A 22925-nucleotide genomic window follows, 5' to 3' on the forward strand; every position below is an offset into this window, starting at 1 on the left:
AACTGAAAAGTGGCTGCCTTTCCAGGGGAGTTCTGCTGGGAGATTGAGCAATCTCCTTATCTCAGCAGATGTCCCTCCAGGGCAGGGGCTGGGCATACCCTACGGATATCTTCTTGGAGTAAACTGTGCTGCTTTAATGGACTTCCCAGTAGTGCAGGGACTGATGTTGAACCAAGAACAGATGGAGCAGCATTCCAGGGCAGATGATTAAATATCATGTTCATAAGACAGCCTGAGTGCTTAGAGCCTTCTACTCACAAATGAGGTCTGAGATCTTTGGTTGCCCTTTCTCTCCACTGTGCACTGAATTTGGCATGTGAAAAGGTAGTCTGAGAGTGATGATACCAAGCCAGCTGGAGGTCAGGAGGAGATGCTGATGGGTGAGGTATCTTTCCTGCTGTCCCTCAATATAAAAAGTTAACATTTAATTGTTGCAACTGCTTTTACTGCAGGCTCTGATGTTGAACAATTGCCTCATCAATTTCTAACTTTGTACCTGAACCCCAAGGGTCAGATCTATACGTGGTAGAGCTGCTGCCTTCACTAGGTTTCTGCTAGGTTTTGGGTTGACCTGAGCTATGCTCTGCTGTTGTCTAGTAGCAAAGCTTGAAATTTTTGGAATTGCTCAGCAGTGCAGCTGCTGCACAGAGAATTACAGTGGTTTCAGTGTATCCTGCTTTGCTGAAGGCCACATCTCACCTGGCCAAACAATAGTTTAATGGCAAAGCCAATTTTAAATGCTCTGTGTTAAAGGCGCCTGAATTCACCCTGATCACTTTCCATTCTTTTTGAAGCTGTGACCTTTTATTTGCTCCAAAAGCCAGTTGGAGAGGGGAAAGATCATAGAATCACAGAATGGGTTGGGGTGGAAGGGACCTTAAAGAACATCTAGTTCCAATTCCCCTGCTGTGGGCAGGGGCATCTTCTATTCAACCAGGTTGCTCAGAGTCCCCATCAAGCCTGGCCTTGAACACTTCCAGGGATAAGGCATCTGCAGCTTCCCTGGGCAGCCTTTTCCAATGTCTCACCATCCTCACAGTGGAGAATTTTTTCCTAACATCTAATCTAAATCTCTCCTCTTTTAGTTTAAAGCCATTCCCTATCCACCTGTTTAAAGATGTGGTAAAGATTTTAAGGGACTGTTGGAGAGTCCCTGGAGACAGAGATTGAACAGTATTTTCATAATTATTCCACAGACTAGTCTGCCTGACGTCAGTGTGATTCACGCAAGGTCATTACAATATATCTTAGTATCTGAATAGACAGTGGGAACAAGATGCTGGGGGAAAAAACCTGTTAAATGTCTGGTTTTGGTATAAACTACAAACAGAATCATAAATAAATTGTTAGGTTCTGTCTTGAGAAGTTGGGGTGAAATAAGGTGGAAGGCACATAAAGAAAACCCCATGTTTTCATAGGCCATTGTCATCTTGTTTGATACAGATTATCTGTAAAGCTACAATTTGATGATAACCAGCACAGTAGTAAAACTGTGTAATAAATAATGAACAAAATGTAGAGTGCTTGGTATAATTGAAACAGGCAAACATTTATGACCTAAACTTTTGTTAATGCCTCTGCCTCTTCTAAGGGGAGCGGTGAGGATTGCCACCTATTTCTAAATGCAGATATTTTGCAGAGTGATTTCTTTTTGCCTGCTCCCCCGCACCACTTCTCATTGCATCTCTTATTCCTCTTGAATAACTATATTGCATTTTGTACAATAAATGGCATTTGAGCATGTATTGGAAATGACCAGGATTGGTATTAGAAATTAAATAAAATATTACCTTTTTTTTTTCCCTTTTTGTAAATTGCTCCAATGGTAGCAAATTAACAGTAAATTGATAGAGAAAGGTAAGCACAGATCCTTTAAATCATAGTGAAGTTTTTGGCATTCAAGCTAGAAGTGTCTCAATTTAACACATCATTGGTTTGTATTATTAGAAATTTCATTGGTTTGTGGAGCGTATGATGGTTATGCTCTAAAATTGAAAGTACATAGACTCAGGACTTCCACAGTAGGCTGAGCTCTCACGCGGTTACTGATCAGTGTGCAGCAACTGCCATGGCTTGTTAATAAGCACAGGCAAACCACCATTAAAACCCTACTTGCCGCTGTATAGAAAGATTTTTAACAGTACTTATTTTCTTGTTTATAGTTCCATATCAATCATGAAATGGGAACTGAGAGACCAGTAAATGTCATTTGCCACTTTTCGAGTGGCATGAATTTATCATCTTCATTGCATTTCATCACATTCATCTGTTTCCTTCCAAATGGGAGTAGGGGATTAGAGTGGAAATGTGTCTTGAATCATTAAAAGAAACTGCTTAAAATAGTAGGGTAAATTAAGCTAGAAAACTTGTTTCAGTTAATACTTAGTCAGTGTGATCCAAACTCTTCTCGTACCGTTTTGAACCTTGCTCCCTGAAAATTATCCTAGAACCCCCCCATAATAGGAGAGATACTTGGTTAAATAGTAAAATATTTTTAGATGCTTGCTAAACTTTAAGAGGGTCTTTATTTGCCAATTTTTATGGCTGCCTTCTCCACGGTATATTTGGTGGGCACTTAACAAGGGTTTATTATGTCTATAAAGTCCTAGCATGATATTTATTCCTTGTCATGTGCAGACTATGTTAAATGTACCTTCTGTCACGATCATGAGGCTGGTTTTATTCAGATGGTGGTCTTCCCATCTGTGGGGAGTAAGAATTTCTCCACTTTTGTGTGCTTTTAGGAAGTAATTACTCGGGACTTAAGATACGGTCTTTGCCTTTTCCCTCGATGGGGTGGACTCGTCTGTTGTTAGCCTTTTGCTCTTAAGGCCTGATGTTCTTCATTGTTCCTTGCTGAATAAAAATTTCTAAAATGCTTGTGCTGATGTAGCAGAAGAAGCTGAAATTCTGAAGCACAGGTGGTTTCACTGGCTCGTCCCAGTAGTGCCCTGTTGGCAGGGCAAAGCAGCATGGGCTCTGCTGGGGACACAGCTGGTGACACGGCAGCTTGGGTAGGTGATGCTTGGAATGCTCTGCAGTCCTGTAGCACAATGGGACATAGGCATGGCATGTCACCAGGCTGGGTAAGGACGCTGTTGTGCCTTTATCAGCTAATTGCAGGTCTTAGTCACGGGATGGAAGAGTGTTTGCAAAGCACTTGGGAAACCAAGTAGCAAAGGGGATGCCAGATTGCTTCTTTCTCATATCTGAAAGCTCCCAAGAAGAGCATAGCTGGAGCAGTTAGCAAGTTGGACCTGCCCTGCAGGTTGCAAATTAAATAGTCTCATTTAATCTATTCCATGTACTAAAATACCTCCACATCTGAGGATGCTCAAATCCAGACCCAGTACAGCCAGGCAATTCATTAGGAGGTGCAAATCCTACCACAGTCATGCAGATATTTTTGGTCAAGGATGCTGTGATTCAGGACATGGTTCCTTTAGCACAAAGAATATCAGCACCATCTACACTCACATTGAGACATTGCTCTGCAAAGCCCTTTTTTTAATGGAGCCAAAACTGGGATGTGAATGAGTTGTACTTGAAAGCAATTGTCTCTCTGCTTTTAATTAATTAGTACTGGTTGAATACTACTGGTTGAATAATGTATTTAATGAATAATGCTGTTGTCCATCAAATAAATTATTCAATTAATCTTTCTTTTTTTTGCATTAGCTAAACACTTCTATAGAAGTTTGCAAATATCCGTTGGATAATCTATTAGAATGATGCATTGCTTTTCAAATATACGATACAACAAATAATTTTATCTAGTATTCAGCCAAGTTTTCCCTTAATTAAAATTTGCATGTATATAACAACTGTGCCTGAAGAATCACAAAGACTTTAGGTAGTAGCAGACAAGAGGTGGAGAGAAGTGTTTCTGTTATTTTGGGTGATTTATGTTTTTTAGCTGCTGTATTGTGTTCTAAGAGTATGTCAGGGATAGCAAGAGTTCTGAAGAATCTCTTTTTTCTTTTTCTTTTTTTTTGTTTAATAGAGTTACTTTTAGACTGATCTCCAAATAAATTATATACATTTTACCAGTGAAGTGCAGCCACCCTTGCAAGAAAAGTGGTTGGCAGTCAGTTCATTGTACAAGGGTGGAGAATGAAGAAACAGAGACTGAGGAAAAGAGCCAGTTCCACTACGGATAGATTCACATGGCAGCTTCTGACATGCAGAGAGCTCTCACTCCTATCAAACAGCTCAAGGAGCCCATCTCAGAAGGGCTGACTACTCCTGTGAGGGTCCATAACTGCGGGTGGCTGGGGACGCAGCCTCCAGAACTAGTATTTACACCAGTAATGTGCACAGGCCCACCAGATGCCTGGACAATAACAAAAAGATTTGGTCAAAGCTCTAGTATGAGTAGAGTGATGGCTGACCACTGCTTCCTTCAGACATCAACACCAAATCTTGTGGGCATGCACAGATACTGGGGCTGGGAGGCAAAAGGGAATGTGGCCAAACCCCCTGTCCAACCTGCATCCCCTGCCTCATTTCTGCTGACATTCCAGTGCACCCATGTCCCATTTTTGGAGGTGACAAGCCCGCCAAGTCTGGCTTTCAAAGGCCCTTAGGTGCCTCTGGATTTTCAAGCTTCAGGTTTGGCCACCCTAACTCCATCTCTGTGGACTTAGGCAGAAATCAAGGGCCCTCTCTACCTCGGCTATTATGGAAATCCCTATGGTGCCTCCCTGTGTTATTAAAGACACCTGACTACCCCTGAAATGTGGCCCTAGGAGGCATGGCCAGCTGTGGTGGTCAGCCTGGATGGTCCCATGCTGAGGTGCTCTGGGAGGTGAGTGTCCTGTCCCTCAGGGAATGGGAGGCTTTAGCTGTGGAAGAGTGGAGCTCTGGTGCACAGGTTGGCCCACTGAGCATTTTACACTAAAATTCACTTAAATAAAGGATGAAAAGCCAGTCCTGTTTTGATTTACAAGAGGAAGGAAGTCTTTTACTCTTGCAGTTACATTTTTCTTTAGCTTACAGTTAGTAAAATGAAAGAATAATTTAGAGGTTCAGAGGATCTCCATGAAGTATGAAATAACCCAGTCACTGCTGCATTTGGGGACCTTGAAGACAGTCAAGGAACTAGGATTGAGGCCATTAAGGTCATCTGGTTTTTTCTCAGTAAAATCCAGTGGGTTTTGATGTTTAGCAACTTGGTAAGGAATGCTTTTTAAAGGAAAAAAAGTCATTTATTCAGGAATTTAAGTCCTGGGCTTTATTGCTAACCCTTGGGAAAGGTTTTGTAACAGCTCACAGTCTCTCTAGTGTTGAGTGTCTCTCAAAATGATGTAGGCTCTTGATCTAGCCAACTTGCCTGTATCTTTATATTAAAGTTGCACTTCTTATGATGGTGGATTTAATTGAATGCAAACAGAATTGTGTCTAGGTGACATGATCAGACTGTGTTATGCAAAATCCTACATTATGACATTCCTCTCACACTAACTAAAAGCTTTGTTGTAACATATTAATATAGAAAGGGTTATTTGTTTTGCTAGTAATAAAGGCTGTATATTTGCTGTTTAGAAGTAGTAATAAGGTTGACTTTTACACAACCTTGGGGAGAAAGTTGCGTTATATATTTACTTTTGAAGAGTTAAAAATTAAAAATGCATCTTGTGTATGTTCAGCTGAGATGAGAGCAAAGGAGAGTACATACAAATTCCATCAAATACAATTAGCATAATCAGAGGCTGGATGAGAGCCACAAATGATTGCACAAGGGGAAAAAAAGTAGTTCCTGGGATCTTGGTACATTGCCTGAAGCTGAAAGGGACACAAAGCAGTAGGAACTATTTTTACCCAAGGGCAATTTTTTTGCTGATACTGCCCTTGCAAGCAGCTCTTATTTTATTATTTTTATAGATTCTTTTTCTGCCTTAAATTTGTATACTGAATTATCCATGAGGATAAATGTCAGAGTGGATTAAGATTAAATTAGGAACTAGATACTTCAAAACAAAAAAACATCCCTCCTTCCTATGTACTCCCTTTAGTTTAGTTTAGGGTGTTTTGCGGGGGGAGGACATTGGTTTTTTTCCCTGTAGATGCACTAGGCTGCAGCTACATAGAGTGTATTTTCCTTTGAATCTTTTTACATTCAGTTTTTCTGCACAGATAATTTAACTTCCAATATCCCATCTTCTTTGGTTTAGGTCATCATTTTCTTCATAGAGTTCCTGAATTTATTTCTTCTGCTTGTAATATAGCTGGATGATGTTCTTTGTCATTTTTTTCCCTTTTTCCCTCTGGTTCTGCTGCAGTGCACACGGGGGCATAGTCAGAGAGTTTACAATGGCTCCTACCATCTGGAGAGTGATGAGTAATTTAGACCACTTGTTATCCAGGGCTGCCAGACTCCAGCTTCTAACAGAGCCGACAGAGAGAAGTAGGCATGACACCAAAATTAGGTACCTGTATTACACTGTTTAGCTGCCACCCTTAGATCTTACCAAGTTAGTTATAATAGCCCTGTTGATGCTAGTGGATAAAAGCTCAGTGTTAAAAAATTCCCCCCATGTTGCACACAGAGGGTTTGCCTATCTGCAAGACAACCTTTTCCTTCTGTGCTTCTTTTTTTCGCAAACTGGTGCTTTTTTTCTGTCACTTTGTGTTTCATCTCTTGTTTTCTCATCATCTGCTCACCTCCCTTCCGCTCCCTCTGACACATGCAAATGCTCCAGAATACATGAATGCACTCGTACTTTATTAGTCTTTTCTCATATGCATACTTCTCTGGTTTTTATTTTTTGCTGGGCTTGCTTTGTTTGGCATTTTTTTACATTTTAATGCAAAATATGCTTAAGGGTGTCTATTTAAAAGTGCAGTTGTTTAAACACTCCAAATGGTCCCTTTGGGAAGGCAGAGGAGTGCAGGGAATACAGACGAAAGCGACTGATGATGACTTGTATGTAGCACATCTTCCTTTGCCCACAAAGCCATGTTTACAGCACTGATCTGACCAGTTTTTGGCTCAGAGCAGCTTCCAACAGTTGCTTAGTCTTTAAAATATTTTTTTAAATAAAACCCCAGTGCTTTCTCTCACTCTCTGGGTTCAGAGATCTTCTCCAAGAAAAATTCCAAGGGGCAGGAGTCGGTCAGTTGAGCACTACCAAGATGTTTTCTGAGAAGTAAGATTGCAAACACATACAGCTGGAAATAGAGCTCTCTTCCCATCGGGGAAACGCCTGTTTCTGAATACAGGAAAGATTTTGGGAGGTTTTAAAAGTGTTTTAGATACACCATTCTTTCCCTCTGGTACTCTTTCAGTTCAGATAATGCTACTGATGTCCCTGGGCTTAGAGCTCGAGGTAAGATGCTGTGCTGGGTGTGTGACAGCTTTTCCAGACATGAAATGTCACAAGTTTAAACCTCCTGTTTTATGCCCTATGCAGCTGTAAACCGGAATTTTATTCCACTGAGAAGGACAGATTTTTAGTTCACCAGTGGAGTTAGCTCTCCTGGCTAGTTCTGAAAGGGCTTGAACTCCCTCAAGCTTGGTTTTGAAAAGCTGTAGAGAGTCACATTTTATAGCTATTTTACTTTTAGTAATGAAATCTAAAAAAAAAAAACGAAAATAAAACCGAGACCTACCTCGTTCAACCTTTGGTAAATAATTTCAATGTACAAATTTACTCATGAAAGAGAAGGAAATTAAAATATGTCTCTAGATGACTAGTTCCAGAGGCAAATAAATCATTTTTAAGTAACAGAAACAAGAGTATCTTACACTTTTCACCTCTTTAAGAATTACAAAGCTTTTTAGGCAGCAACTGCTGTATAAAATGTGATCAGGGAAAGCTGTTTCCACGTGTCCAGCTTGATGCTGAATGTGGCCATGATGCAGTGAAACAACATGGGACTGGATGAGAGGGCTCCCGCATCTCCTCAAAGCGAGAGGGGAATATTAGGCAGGCAAAAATGTAATTACTGGAGTTGAAATTGGGCCAAGACAACGGGAATGACAGCACATTCTTGGGAAATGAGCTCTTTGATCGTAAATCTGTGAAGCAAGCTTGCCAACCATATTGATTTTGGTAGTGGATTATCACTGACAGCCAGGATCTGCTGCCCTCCTGCTTAAAGCAGTGCCCTAATAGGTTTTTAGAAAAGCAGCCAGGGTAGTACGTAGAGAACAACTCCCAGGATATGTTCACCCCATCACAGATTCCCTGAGTGTGTTGAGTTGGCCCCTGGAGAAGTCCTGTACCAGTGTTCAATGCCAGGGCAGCGAGTCCTACATGTTTGGGAGGTGCTGGCCCCACACAGACCAGGTACAGGTGCGCTGTGAAATGTCCAACCTGCTGGCATCAGCAGCTCTCTGCAGGTGCCCATCCTTGTGCTGAGGCTGATCTGGCTCTGCTCTCTTTTCATCATGAGCTTTGACCAAAACGAAACGTGAGCAACGCCTGACCTGTGTGAAAGATTTTGCCTTCAAATTCTGCTTTTGGGAGACAGTTGCTGGCTTTACCAAATGTAAGACCCGGGTTTCAACAGCCGACACATTAGGTAGTGATACTTACAAGCTGCTGGCACTTTTGTTCTTAAATGAAATTGAGTACACCTATGAGGAGGCTGTTGGTTAAAATAATGAGATAAAACTTGAAAAAGTGCAAAATAATACCTGTACATCATCCAAAGTATCTTTGTGCGTGAAATGCATAGAGATTGTGCCCTGATTCTCAACTGACAATTCCGAGTCCTACTGTAATACAAATAATAACCAGATATTTAGGATAGATTAGAATTTACTTTTGGACCCATTAGCATTATTGTTAAATCTGACAAATGATTTAGAAAATGTATATGAATTCAAAGAGCCTGCTCATCATATTTTGTGACAGCTGGGTGAATACTTGACATCTTTGTGCTCTTAAAAGAACATATGCAATGACTCAATTTCATTTGTAGGGTTGAGGGAATTTATTTGCCTAATTTTGAGCCCACTAGCATATGATGGATTTGAAAGTTCAGTTCTAACAGGAATATAATTGGGTTCTCATTTCACTTAGGAGAGAGCGTGATAGAAAGGGTGAAGAGAGAGATAGAGACATGGGGAAAATAAAGTAAGAAAATGAAACTTAGAATACTCATGAAAAAAATTGCAATGAGATTGAAAAAAGAATGTAGTAAGGCAGAGCGTGAGAAAAAGCCTGTACATACAAATAAGTTACTCTTTAAGGGGGCAGAAGAGACAAAATAATACATTCTTAATCATAGTGCCAAATGTCTTTTGGCTGAGAAGAGCTGATGCTTTAAAATTTACTCATTGTCATAGCTGAAAACAAAGATAAAATATTAAGTCTTTAAGTTGTGGGAAGGGAGAGATGGATGTTTCTCTAAATACCTTCTCAAGCTCAGTAAGAAAAGCAGCTCATCAAGTGTTCAGTCTTGCAAGGACAGTCCTTCAGCATCAATACCTGGTGCAAACAGTGAGCTGCAAGGAAAGGCCACAGGGTCATGGTCATACAAACCAGGTCCCATGGGTGAACATCAGCCTTGCTGACCAGCAGTGGTTGCCTCATGTCTCCGGTGGTTTCATTCGGGACAAAGACCATCTTACGCTCCAGAGGTCAGCTACCACTCACCACAACACTTAGCTTGGCCTGTTCCCTGCATGCAAGGAAAGTCCGGGGGTGATCACAAGTGCCCTCTTGGATGACAGGATGGGCATGTTGTCTGCTGGCAGTTACCAACAGAGCATACCTAGAGATGGAAGTGACACTGTACCAAGTGATAGTGGGGGAGTCTTCCTGTACAGCTCCTGAATGCTTCATAAGAGACAAAGATTTGGATTTGTTGATTTGGATCTGACCTGCTTACACATGCATTGGCTTCTGTTGAGGTTACAGCAGCTCTTTTTCTTACCGTTTTGGAAAGCTGGGTAAACCCTCTGCTTTAGCCCCCAGTGTGCACAGTGGGATCAGTGGCAGTGTCGGTTTCTTCTCTCACTGTGCTGCTGAGTACTGCTGCCATGTGAGCGGCACATCCAGGCCAGTGTCCTTCCTTATCCCATGTAGCATGTGGGGCCAGGATTCACAAGCAGAACAGCGTGCCAGCATTCTAAAGTAGCTTTATTAACAGTCCTTAGGGAGTACCTCTCCACATCCCTCATTTATCTTTTAAATGAATCTCTTAGCACAAAAAGAGGGCAGGAATTGAGTTTGGTTTCAATCTAACTCAGCATTTATGTTTCCCCAATTACTTCCAAATGAGCTGGCTCCTGATGTCCCCAGCCTTTCTTTTTCCTCACATCAGACACAAAGTCCCTTTGCCCCTGGTCACTGATGGGTCCAGTTGAACGAGCATGAGCCCAAGGCATTTGAAGGTAAATCTCTGTTCAGTGCTGTAGGACCTTGTCAGCTACTTGAGATTTAGCTTAGTACATAGCAAATAGAAGTACTTCTCCTGTGGTACCTGTATTTACTTTCATTTTTAGGTAAGAACTACATTTTCAGCTATATCACTGGCAACTTTCATTAACACTCCTTGTTGAACAGTAGATTTTTCATCTCTGTGCTTTACTAACGTTGTAGAATTAAATGGGTTTTTCTGTCTTTTTGATTGTATCCTGATATTCTGTCACCTTTTGATCTCTGTGTAGTGCACATAGACTGTAAACTCCTTGAGGTACAGACTGCTGGGGAAGGAGGATGTATGGGGATGTATTTTTCTTTAGAGGGTGCCTACTGTGGCAGAGCCCCACATACTGTGGTACTGTGAAATAATAGTAATGGCATTATTATTATTATTATTATTATTATTATTATTATTATTATTATTTCTTCCACTTTGTAATACCCAGAAAACTCAATTTTGTTTAAAGCTTATTGAGAACTCTAGGAAGAGAGGGAAATAGCAACCTACAGACACAGCAAATGGCCTGAAGTACTAATACATTTCTGACTTTATACAGCAACTTCTCCTTAATCTGATCACTGGTTAATTTAATCCTGTTTCCTTTGATTGGATCCCCTGGAACCAAATAATTTGTATTGTGTTTTAGTCTGGTATTTCTGATCATTGTCTTTGTTAATTTGATCAGAATTGATTGAACCAGTCATTGAAAATAAATTATATAATTAATCAAATGCAGCATTAGAAAAGCAGGCCCTCAGCAGGTCTGTTAGCTTTTACCTCTTGTTTTTCTTCCCCAGTACATGAAGCTTGGACTACTTTTAGAAGATGAACATTTTGTAACATCCACAGCTCAGTACTAGAAAGGGGAAGAGATACATACACATCTAGATACATATGCTTATTTAATGAATGGAATGGAATGGAATGGAAGTAGTTCACTGGGAAGGGACCTACAGTTATCATTCAGTCCAGCTTTATATCTCCTCTCAAAGCATCTTAATGTCACAAACTCAGTTACCCTTTCTGAGACAGGTGTGCTTGGTGGAAGATCTTGCTTAATGGCTCAACTTTCTTGCTAACTCAGTGATTTTAAGAAACTCAACATGTGATCAGTGTTTGAATTTGGCACAGAATCATCGATAAGCATAATAAACAAGATATGTCTCTGTGCTTTGTTCTAATAACATGTGGATAAGCTGGTATAATCAGAGCTTGTCTGAAGCTAACAGTCACTCCAAAAACTGTGCCATAGGTGGAAAGGAATTTTGGATTCACAACAAAGATTATTTTGATCTCTATCTGTTGTGTGGAAAGCATCCTTCTTGGATTTTTTTTGGAGTAGGTCTGTGGCCCCATTTTGCTTCTTCTCTCATGCTGATCAATACTTGTGACCAGAGCCGGCCATTTTGATCTGCACTGTTAGATATTTATAGATTTGTGTTATAACTGAAGCTTTATTACAACAAACCAAGGCTCAGTTTGTCTTCTGGAGGCAATGGTTGCACAAGAACAGCTAGAACTCCCCTTGCCTCTTCTGAAGGACAACTGGGGCCATGCCGCCTCTTAAGGGGTATTACCTGCAATGACCCAGGCTGACATGCCTGGCAGTTCACCCTGGGAGGACACAAGGACACTGTGTGCCCTGCACCCATCCTAGAAGGCATAGCAGCTTCTGATGGACCATGACCTGCAACAGCAGAGGAGAAGAATTAGGAAGATCGGGTAACAACTGGCTGTTGTAGGTGAGGTATCCCTACCAAAGGTCATTTAATTTTAGCTTGTCCTTCCCTTCATGGCTTACAGAACCAACCTGTGTTATTTAGTGCTTACAATAACCCCTCTCTCTCTCCCTGTCACCTTGAAGTTTCTTGAGTGGGAGATTATTTTTAGAGGTGGTTTTACTTTGTGTTAACTTCCTGGGAGCAAAGAGAGTGTGAGGTTTTATGCTTTTTGTAACATGAATTTTCTTTAAAAGATACATAACAAGGGATTTTCCAAAACAGAGAAGTCTTTGGCAAAACTCCCCAACCTTGCTGGATTTCCTCTTCTTAGTTAGTCCAGTGGTTCAAACTGGATGCCTAGAAGAATTCAATCTTAAAAGAATAAAAAGTAAAGGAATGTAAAGCAGTGAAGGAAATGTAAGTAGAGCTTAATCGTTATAGTACCCATTTATCCTTGGGTGACAGAGGACTGTTTAGCATCATGAGTTGCCATGAAAAGAGTAATACTGAAGGATTCACACCCAAAATCAGAATGAGGTGTCTGGAAAAAATGTGTGGCAATGTAGCACAATTCTGACAGGCATACTACTAACACTAGCCCAAGCTATACCATTATCAGTTTTGCTTTAAATCATGTGGCTGTGGACAGCAAAGTATGTCTAATAGCCATTTGGTAGATTTATATCTTGGGATGCAATGTTTGCCATAAATCTTTTAGAAGGATGGTGGTTGAGGCACCTGAGGCAGTCATGCTAGTCTACGAATCCGTTCTGCTGAAGGAAAACAGGAGGACTGGGCAGCTTCCTACTGGTAGCATGGAGATGTGGAAACAAAACAAGCAAGAATGCTTTGATGTAAAACCTACAGAGCAGAAAAATTGGAGAAAACAGTGACTGTGTTTCCAGCAAAACCATATATTAGCACTCTACTGTAAATGACTGCCTCACTGACTGATCCTGCACTGAACTTCTTCTGTTATTAAAGCTCTGAATCTGAATGGAAACAGGGTTGTATCTGGAGACCTCCTTCCCAAAAAGGATCTGCCAGTCACGTCTGGTCAGAACAGCTTGGGGAATGTTTACTTTCTTTTAGGAACCAGCTAGGAGATTGATGGGTTTGAGCTGGTTTTGCACAAACTTGTTTGAGTCTTAAAAGGCATTTTCATCTGTCTGCACAGAGAAAATGGTTTTAATAGAAGAGGAAAAAAGGTTTTAATAAGAATCATTGAGATACTTGATTTTGGGATAAAAGGGAACGCAGTATATTATTGTAGTATTTTTACTGTGGAATACATTTGTGTTTCTCCTACACAACCAAAAATTTTAACAAGACCAGTGCAATTACAGGAATACCCAGATTTTAGATGTTATCTTGGGTGTAGAAAAAGGGATGGATATTAAAGTGTATAGTCTCTGAGAGAAATAGCACTCTAATGCTGTTTTTCACATCTGCATTTTAGTGACTGCATAACTTACCTTCATAAGACAGTCTTAATTGAACATTTCAGTAGAATTTGAATAAAGTCTAATATATCTGGGATTCCTCCTCCACTCCTTAAAATATGATGTGAAATTTATTAGTCTTAATGTACATATCCCAGAGCTAATTGTTTTATCTTGTAAATCAGTTTCTCATCTTTTCGATGGCTTTTACTTTCAGATATAAAGAATAAATAAATTCTTGATTGAAAAGTCATTTTTGTTTTGCAGTAGAAAAAGAGGGAAGGGGTCATCTTTATAAATGCAAAAGGATTTTTAGTTCTTTTTTAATTATTTACAAATGCTGAATTAAAGGACAGCAGAGTTTAAATTATGCATTAAATTAGCATGTTACTGATGGAAGTCATTCAGAGAAAGTTGAAATTTTTTAATTGCTGTGAGCCAAATTCAGCCACGATTTAATAGCTCAATTGATGTTGATGAACTTAAGGCAGTGATAAATCCAGACCTATAGGCTTATTTTTCTTTGTGCTGTGAAAGGTAAGCATGCTGTTTCTACAGTACTGACTGTCCTTTTGTTTGAGAGTTGACTGAGTATACTTTGATCCTTTTTTTAGAAAAAGAATTCTCTGTTCTCCCTTAAAGAAAGCTTCCTGAGACCTGGATCAGATTATGGAAAATAAAGTGAGCACACAAAAGTGCTTGTTAGAAAGTGAAATTTATGTGCAAACTAAATGTGCCCTTGATGATAGCCTTATTGATCAAGCCAACTTAATAAATCAGTAATATCACACAGCACTGTTCAACACTCACAGGCTTATATTGGTTTTCTTTTTTTTCCCCTTTCTTTTTATGTGCCTGCTGTGTAGGCAGAGAACATGCACTTTCCTGCCACGGAGTGTGTACTACAATTGAAACATTGAGTTCAGAGGGCTTGAATGTAAAATGTCGGCATCCAATACAACAAAAAGGAACTTTTATAGCAGTAACTTAATACTGGGATTGGAGCCTTTTACTTCCTAAGTATTCCTCTCTTTCTAATGCTTCAGCCCTGATCCAGAATGAAATTTGGGGTCCTGTTTGGATAATTAAAAGAATTCCATGGGAAATTTGGCATGAAAATGCCATATGGAGTGACTTCTGAACCTAGCAATGGCCAGTATTTGCATTCAAGATAGATGTTTAGTTTTCAAGAAGTCTGCCTTTAGCTTGTTCTTCAATAGCTTTGCCAGTACACAAGGGCAACATTCTTTGTGCACCCTTGGGATTCTGGTCTGACAAGCACTTACTCCATTATTGCCCATATTTCCTTAAGCCCTCTGACAAAAGCACTTATGATGGACTGTATTTATCTGCCCGTGCCATGGGATGCCTGCAGGATCTCTGAGAGCCCTCTCGCATTGCGCAGTGCATGTTCTCTGTAGCTGCCGCGTTGTTCCCGATGCCGCGTGTTTTCTCCTCCGTCGTGAGATGATTTTGCATTCGTAGCTTTGCTCTGATTTGGGGTTGATCTGCATGCAGACCGTGTTAGCAGAGGAGGTTCTGCTCAGGCTAAAGTGGGGCTTCTGTGCTCGAACCCAGTGTCGTGCGCTGATGTCCCTGGTGTCCTGGAGCAGCAAGTGTCGCAGCCGGGACCTTGGTTCGATACCTCAGCTCCGTTCCCTGATGTTCTCGCTGAGAAATGAAGGCAGCTGGGTGAGTACCTGAGCCTCTGCTGGTGCAATTTGCCAAGACGGAATACAAAGTAGCATTTGTGAAGCACTTCTTGTCATTCCATGGTCCTGCATTCATTCCTAGCTAATGACTGGAGCACTGGTGTGAGAGCAGTGGTTGTACTGGGCAGTCAGCCACCAGAAAGAAATAGATACCACCTGTAGTCAATTCACAACCTTTTTCTATCCCTTCTTTCTGTCTCCTTTTCCATAATCTCATTCCTTCTCTTTCCTTCATTAACCTGCACCTAATGTGGATGATGAGCCTTAGAAAGGGTTAATGAGACAGAAGCAGTTGACCCTTTCCCCGTTTAGAGTTATCTTCCACTGCATTGTCAAAGCTTGGGAGTTTGGGCTGTCTTATTTATGAGAGTAGCCAAGGCTCAGTCCAGGAAAGCTGGGGTTGATTTTGGTGGTGGGAAGAAGCTGGACATGCTCATACCTGTGCCTTCTTATCAGCTCACAGACTGGGTAGTGAGAAGCTCTGCTCTGCATGGAGCCAGGATCACAGCTGGGTAAAGGTACTGATGCTGTGCTGGTCTGGGACTCCTGTGAATGGGTGGAATGCACCTCACTCGAGAGAGAAGCAGCAATGTGTTTCACTGAGTTAGTTCAGTGAGTTCAGTGGAATTTTAAAAAGTTTAACAGTGGTTTACAAAGGTTAAATAAGTTTGATGGTGAGGTTCACCTTACTAATTATTGCATGAAAGAAGTGCACAGATGCAAACTGAGTTAGAATCAAGTTAGATTGCACCTGGCTGCACCCAAGTTCCACCACTCTGTACCTCATGACCCATTGGGAGAGTCTTCCTTACCATTTTGCATCCTTGGTCTCCGTGCAAAACATTCTGAGTCTCAGACTTAGACAAAGGTCTATATCTAATGAAAGAAATACAAAGAGTGAGGAAGAGCCTCCTGTTGAGTCACAAGGTTCAGAGTGGACCCGCTTGCTTTCTAAACTCCTTATGGAGCCTTTGTGCAGTTAGGTCCAATCTTAGTCTCAGACTTGGACAATGGGTATATCTAATGGAATTATCTATAGTAAGTTTATAATAATTAATATTGAGCAGCTACATGAATTAGTAATATTTCATTAGTATTAATTTAGGTTCCTGACAGATCTGCCATTAGTTAAAGGTCTCTCTGTGTCAAGGAGCCTCCTTGAGAGGTGTCCCAGCTCAAGGAGAGATCACCACCGAACAATCAGGCTGCCTGGCCAGAAGAGCTCAAGAAGGCTCACTTAGGCTGTCGTATATATGGAATAAAGTGGTTGGCTTATAGTCAAATTGCATGCAATGGAAAAGGTGTGCATGAGTCTCCTTGTATCTGCAAATTTCTTTGCTCCTTGATTAATGAGTCTTGAAAAAGCCACCAGCTATTCATGTGTTAATCACATGATCAGTGTTCCAAGCTCATGTGCATCGATGCTCACTTGTGTCACTGTTTCCTTCATGGTTTTTCAGAGAACAAGTTGAAACTAGAGAAGTTCTTGGCCTGGACATGGATCAGACCTTTACTTCCTTCGCAGCCTGTACCAAACTACCACAGTTTGTTTAAGGGGTGGAGTGCATCCATCACAGGGATGTGGGCCCACCTGGGGGTCTCCAAGCCTGTGTCATTAACCTCGAGGTGGGGATGTTCTTAAATCCTCTGCAAAGCAAGAGCAGGTGCAGACTTTACCCCACTGCTAAGCCGTGTGTCTGCAGGCTGTGCCATAGTGCTCCGGAGCTCACACTAACTGGTGGCTTCTTGCTGGATGGTGTTTAAGGAGTTTAAATATTGAATTATTCTCTCTGTTCAAGAGGGAACTAAGACTTCTTTTGTCTTTTATGCAGGGTAGTAACATTTTTCCTATGAGTTAACTGTATTACTCTCTTTCTTGTGGCTCCCACATTAGTTTTGGGAAGAGAAAAACAACGCTGTGTCACTGCAGAATTGCCTGGTGATGGGAACTGTAAGGTAGATGAGTTCTTATCTCCACCCATGAGCAAGTTCTTGAGTGAGGTTTTACTGCAGGACTGTTCTTTCTGTTCCTCTTGCACACTGGCTTGTCAATATCTCTTAGGTTTTTAATACATTACAGTACATCCATCTCTTAAAACAGTAGTTTAATTTCTGTAGCCCAGCCACACAGCCAGTGCTATGGAGATATTGCTATCATCACTGCATCTTTAAAAGCTCTGCTTCTGTCCTTAAGAGCTTCTTTGGCCATGGACTAAACTCAGAAATATATTTGGGTCCTGTCCAGCGCCATATAGGAATTTACTCCAGACGAAGATTTATCCCTGTACAGTTCAGATTTTACATGCGTGTTTCATGCACACAATATCTGTTTCATGCAATATTTAACAGTGTGAACTACAAATTAGGCCATAAACTCTTTGGTGCAGAGACCACTAAACTTTTTAGAGCATCAGATACATTCAGACTTTAAACCTAACCAGGGCCACCAGTCATTACCAGTTAGAGGCATAGAGAACAGCTTTAAAAGGAACTCCCTCATTAAACTGAAGTTGCTTTTACCCATGACAGGCCATAAAACCTAAATCTGTGGGAGGGAATGTTTGCCTCTGTGCATGCATGCATCTTAACCTTTTTATTTTCAATGGGGAGAGAAAATAGACTGTGTTGCATATTGGATACATTATCTTGGTATTAAGCTGCCATTCCCAATCTCTTTTGGAAAATTGGAACAGAGATTCGCTACTTCTCATCCATCACTTTAAATGAAGGTCTTAGTAAAACAATTTTTATTGCTGGGAATCACAAATAGTATCCCTCTTTCCAGATTAGTTCTTTTTTGCTCATGAAACTGTTAGAATAGGTCTTAGCACTCTGAGCCATAGCAGGATGTATGTCAGTGGTTCCACAAGCTTTGGGGAAGATGCTCGAGTGTGTTTATAAGGACCTCCCAGGAAGTGCTTGATTGTGTTGAGCCTGGGGAAGATTGTACTGGAATTTTTGTTGTTGGATTTTTGTAGTTGTTGTGTTGGGGTTTTTAAGATCACTAACATACTCTTTGATGCTGTAAGTAGTACAATAGGTTTTATGTTTCCATTGTTGTAAAGAAGGTCTTACTAAAAGTTTAGGTCTCGTTTCATTAAAGATTTGTAAAGCTTAGGCCTTAAAGTCTGACCTCGTTGTAGCTATGCTTCCTCAACACCTAATAGTAGCCATGTAAACTGATGCTGTATAGACCGAATCAGTAATTCCCAATCTTTAGCACCAGCTGATGGGTGTGAACTGATAGACTTCCTTGTGGATATCCTGAAAAGCCCCATGAATCTGAAAGTTTTAATGTGTTAATATAATAAGGTTCAGTGGGCCAGCTGTACAACAATTATGACTTCTTGAGCTACAAAAAATTGACAGTCTGGCAACCTGACTGTGTTAGTCTCATGTAATTCCAGAATTGTTCCGTCTTTCTCTCTTCAGCCTGTAAATCTGTGTTGTGGTTAATTTCCTTAAAACTGGGAGACTGCTCCCTGCTGGAGTTCAAAGTGGCAGGTGGTGAAATGCAGACTTCAGCTGAAGATTTTATTGATTCTTAATGGTGGCTTCAAACTAAAGAGGTAAAAAATGCTCAGATTTGGTTTTGGGGTAGTCTATCCATGACAAAGAGCACAAATTGAACATTTTACAGGTGCTAGAAAGATGCTGATGCTTCCTTAAGTAGTCTTTGTAGTCTGCCAGGAATTTCAGGCAATTAACTAGCCAATGTTGCTGTTGACTAGCCAGGCTTCAACAGACCTTTTAGAAACCTTTTGGTCTTTTCATGTGTTCCATGTTTAATTCAAACAAGCATCTGACATGAAAGCTAAAGATAAAAGTGTGACATAGTACAATTAGTTTCTGTGAAGTCTGTCGATCACTAATGGAACACAGCTCTTCCCCCTGCACAACTAGCATAATACAGGCCATTTTTGGTCATTTGTGTTGTACATTAAAAGCATCAAATAGAGCACTGTCATGGGCCTGAGTGAATGGATAGAAAGTTCCTTTGTTTGATAATGCTGGAAATAATTTCGCTTTCCAGAGACACAAATGGGTAATTGCTGCAATCAGATCAGAGACATGTAACACTTGTAATGTAACCCTTCATGTATTAAGAAAAATAAAGCATAAATTAGATCAGAGACCAGAAGTATGTATACATTTTAAAAGGAAGTTCAGTAAGCTGTTTCTCTGTTTCCACCACCATTACTGTCTGTGTTTCATGGACGTGTGTCATGATTCAATACCAGCTGATCTCAAGCACTTTCTGATCAAACAAACACAAGTTCAGGAGTACAGTTTGAAAGCAACCTACTGGATTTGTGCATTTAAATCCACTGAGCCTCTAAGAAGCAGTGTTTGTGAGCATGTTTAGTGAAAGGTCTGGTATTTAGTGAAAGTGAAGGAGAATTGTTTATTGATAGCAAACCTGATAACCTCCTTCCTCTTTTTTTAATGCTTAAAGTAAGGAATTTAGATCTAGATTTGGCTGCAGACTCTACCACTTTCACACGTGTCTGGTCTGGTGCTCTAGGTTTTTTGGAAAACAAGTTCCAAAATAGGCAACTGGATTTTTATAGGATTTAGGAGAGCTGTATCACGTACTCCCTTCTTTACCCATTCTGGACAAAACATAAAGGGTTCTTCTAAAATTGTAGCATGTGTGTGTGGTTCTGAATTATTTAAGGTAGAGGAGTATTTTTTTTTTTCTTATTTTAGATCAACACCGTTTTAAAGGAGCTTGGGGATGTAACAAAGTTAAACAAGATGCTGCCTGTCTTGACAATGCCACACAATAACGAGAAGTGTGTATTTCAAACCCACTGGTAAAACCCGGTTCATACAACAAAGAATGCAACGCACAGATGCACATGTGGAACACACAGAGCATGATTTGAGTCATGAATCCTCCTTTAGGTTCCTAAAAATGCCCATCTCTCTATATTGCATTTGTGTTTTTTTAAAGCTTTACTTTAGAATAAATACTGGTGTTTCTGGGGGAAGTATTTTAGCTGATATATAGGCAGAGAATGTTGGTGGTTCTTTTATTTATTTATTTTTCTACTGCAGAGTGCTTTGGCTGCTGTTAAACAGTTTAGCTAGATCCAAATGGATACTGCTAACAGGAACTGGTAAACCACCAGCAGCGTTATATCCTCCTGTGTCAAAGACCCTGTATAATGTAAAAGCTAAAGGTATTCAGAATAATCATTTTCTCAGGACAATTTATAAATAGAAAGCATTTCAAAACTGAGACTTATTTCTTCCCCTCCTGCCCTTTCTTCACCATAAATAGAGCAAAGCACTTGAAGCTCTTGACTGTCTGCATGTCCTCTCTTTATGTCTTTTCTGACTCATTTTTATATCAATTGCAAAAGTTATAGAGGTAGTTGAAATGGTGGGGACAGAAGTAAATGTGAATCTAAAACCAGAATATCATTGTCCTTGGTGCAATTAGAATAGAAAAAAAATCCGGAGAAATGACATTAAAAAAACCCAAAACCACAACCCCCAAACTATAGAAAAGAATTAAACTGATGAGTTTTAAAAAATAACAATCATAGGAAAAAAGATGTTAAGAATAACATTTCCTTGTGAACATCTGCTTTTAACAAAGTATAGCATTTCTAGTGGGGGAAATATTCCCATTGTAGCTTCTGTGAGCAAAGAGAGCAGCGCAGCAAAACCCATGTCCTCTGTCAAGGTCTGCACACACAACTCCTGACTCCAAGAGCCCACCAAGGATAATGCTCAGGTAGAAAAGGGGGTGGGTGTCAGGAGATTTCAGGGGCCCTTGGGTGAAGGAGGGAACATTGGAGCAGGGCAGGTGCTAGCGGAGGTGCTGGTGGGGAAGAAGGGAGGGCAGGAGGAAGCAGGCTCCTCCGGTGGATATAAAGACAGGAGGAATGACTGATTGGCTTGGGGAAGGTGTGCATGTATCTGCAGAGGGCATAAATGGGTCTGCTAATGACTTCCTTTCATGGGGTGATTGAGGTACTTGGTGATGGGTGAATAGGCTGCTGGTGTTGACAGAGATTTCATTGGTGCAATGTGACCCAGGGCATTTATGGAGCTGCTGTACCCCCATCTCTGAGCTAAATTACTTCCCAGATGTGAGGCAAACAAGCAGTCGCTCAGACTGGTCTCCTGTTCTTTATGGCTTCACTCTTTAATACTCATTCAGCAATAGGCAGCTGGTTCCGTTTGCTTGGTTTAGAGGTTCTGACACCAGTAAAAACAAAACAAAACAAAAAACTTTTAATCTTCCAGCAATGAAATACGCAGCAGACTTAAATAAATGAGACCTATTGGAGCACCCTTGTTTTCTACAAGCCTTTTCTCAGCAAAGGCATGATTGTTTGGGAAGGTCCCCTAAAATTGCAGCAGGGGTCTGGTGTAGCATTTAAATCCATGTGATAGTTTCTTCATCAAGAGATCTCTTTCAGATCATGTCTGCTTTGATGATTATTCAGCCCCTACTTTACAGTTATTTTAACCTCTCTGAAGACCTGCCAACATCCCCACTTTAGCAGCCAGTGATGTTATGCTGCTTTTTTTTATTGGCATTCAATTTTAAGGGTTGACAGATAGTAAATACGAAGACTTCTCTTTACTGTTCTATAGTAATTTGTCCTACAGTTGTAAATAAGTCTCTCTTGTTCTGCCTCCTGCTAAACAAAACTCACTATTTTTGGAAGAGATTGAGCAAACAGAAGATTGTCTTATTTTATGTAGCTGCCACTGAGTGGATATTACCATATCTGGGTTGTGTTCTGTTGGGGTTTTTTATTTTCATGGAAAATGATGCGACTTATTTCTGAAAATATTAGTTTGTTGTGGATTCTTTTTTTTTTTTTTTTACTGTGCCTGTATTAAATTTCCAGAAGAATTTTTTTCAAATATATTCTATTTCCATACGGACATGTCATGCAAGCCTGGAGGACAATCACAGAATCAGAGAACTGTTAGGGTTGGAAGGGACCTCTGGAGATCATGTAGTCCAACCCCCAAATGAATGATACTTAAAGATCTTAGGATATCCTCTCGGACTGTAACAAACAAGCAAGCTACTAGTTATGAGGAACCGTAATTAATCCCAGTAGTCAAAACATTTTTATTCTCTATTTTTCTTTCCTCTGGTAGACACCTTGCATTTCCAAGACTGAAAATCAGCCTCAAGGACTTGCAACAAGTGTCAGGTGGGGACAGACACCCATCAATCAGTCCACGCCCTGGGACACTGATGAGCCGCCATCTAAACAGATGAGGGAGAATGAAAACCCAGGTATGTCTCTAATCTTATTTGAAATTCTAGCAGGGAAAATCGTTCAAAGCAAATTCAATGCACTATCTCCACTTACCTCTGTAAATAAGACTTCATTGTGAGCCCTTTCTTTATTCTTTAGCAGGGGTTTTCCCTCATTGTAAAGACCCCTCAAGTTTCTTCTATGCCAGGGCTGATATGAATGTATTAAGATGCTGCAAGTTCATTAGAGCGGGTTTTTTTTTTCTCCTTCTCTGCCTTCACTAGGGGAAAAGGCACTCTGTAATACTTTAAGACTTCTTTTATGTCCAGAACTACCTGAAATGATTTCCAGCTTCCAGACACATATCATACATTGTGCTACTGAGCCAGACGTCTAATTACAATGTCTTTGTAGTGGCTGGAGCACCATTATTAT

The 22925-nt window shown here is 40.5% G+C and overlaps 1 protein-coding gene across 1 annotated transcript in view; it reads left to right on the forward strand.

Annotated features, from left to right (window-relative positions):
• Positions 1 to 22925, forward strand: part of LOC108449256 (kelch-like protein 29) — a 107047-nt gene that overhangs the window by 82908 nt on the left and 1214 nt on the right. The window contains exons 2-3 of the mRNA XM_017744922.1: positions 15119 to 15232; positions 22387 to 22528. Of these exons, the coding sequence (XP_017600411.1) occupies positions 15119 to 15232; positions 22387 to 22528 (256 nt within the window). The remainder of the gene's footprint in view (positions 1 to 15118; positions 15233 to 22386; positions 22529 to 22925) is intronic.

This window comes from Corvus brachyrhynchos, unplaced genomic scaffold (genome assembly GCF_000691975.1).
Source record: "Corvus brachyrhynchos isolate BGI_N302 unplaced genomic scaffold, ASM69197v1 scaffold116, whole genome shotgun sequence".
NCBI lineage: Eukaryota > Metazoa > Chordata > Aves > Passeriformes > Corvidae > Corvus > Corvus brachyrhynchos.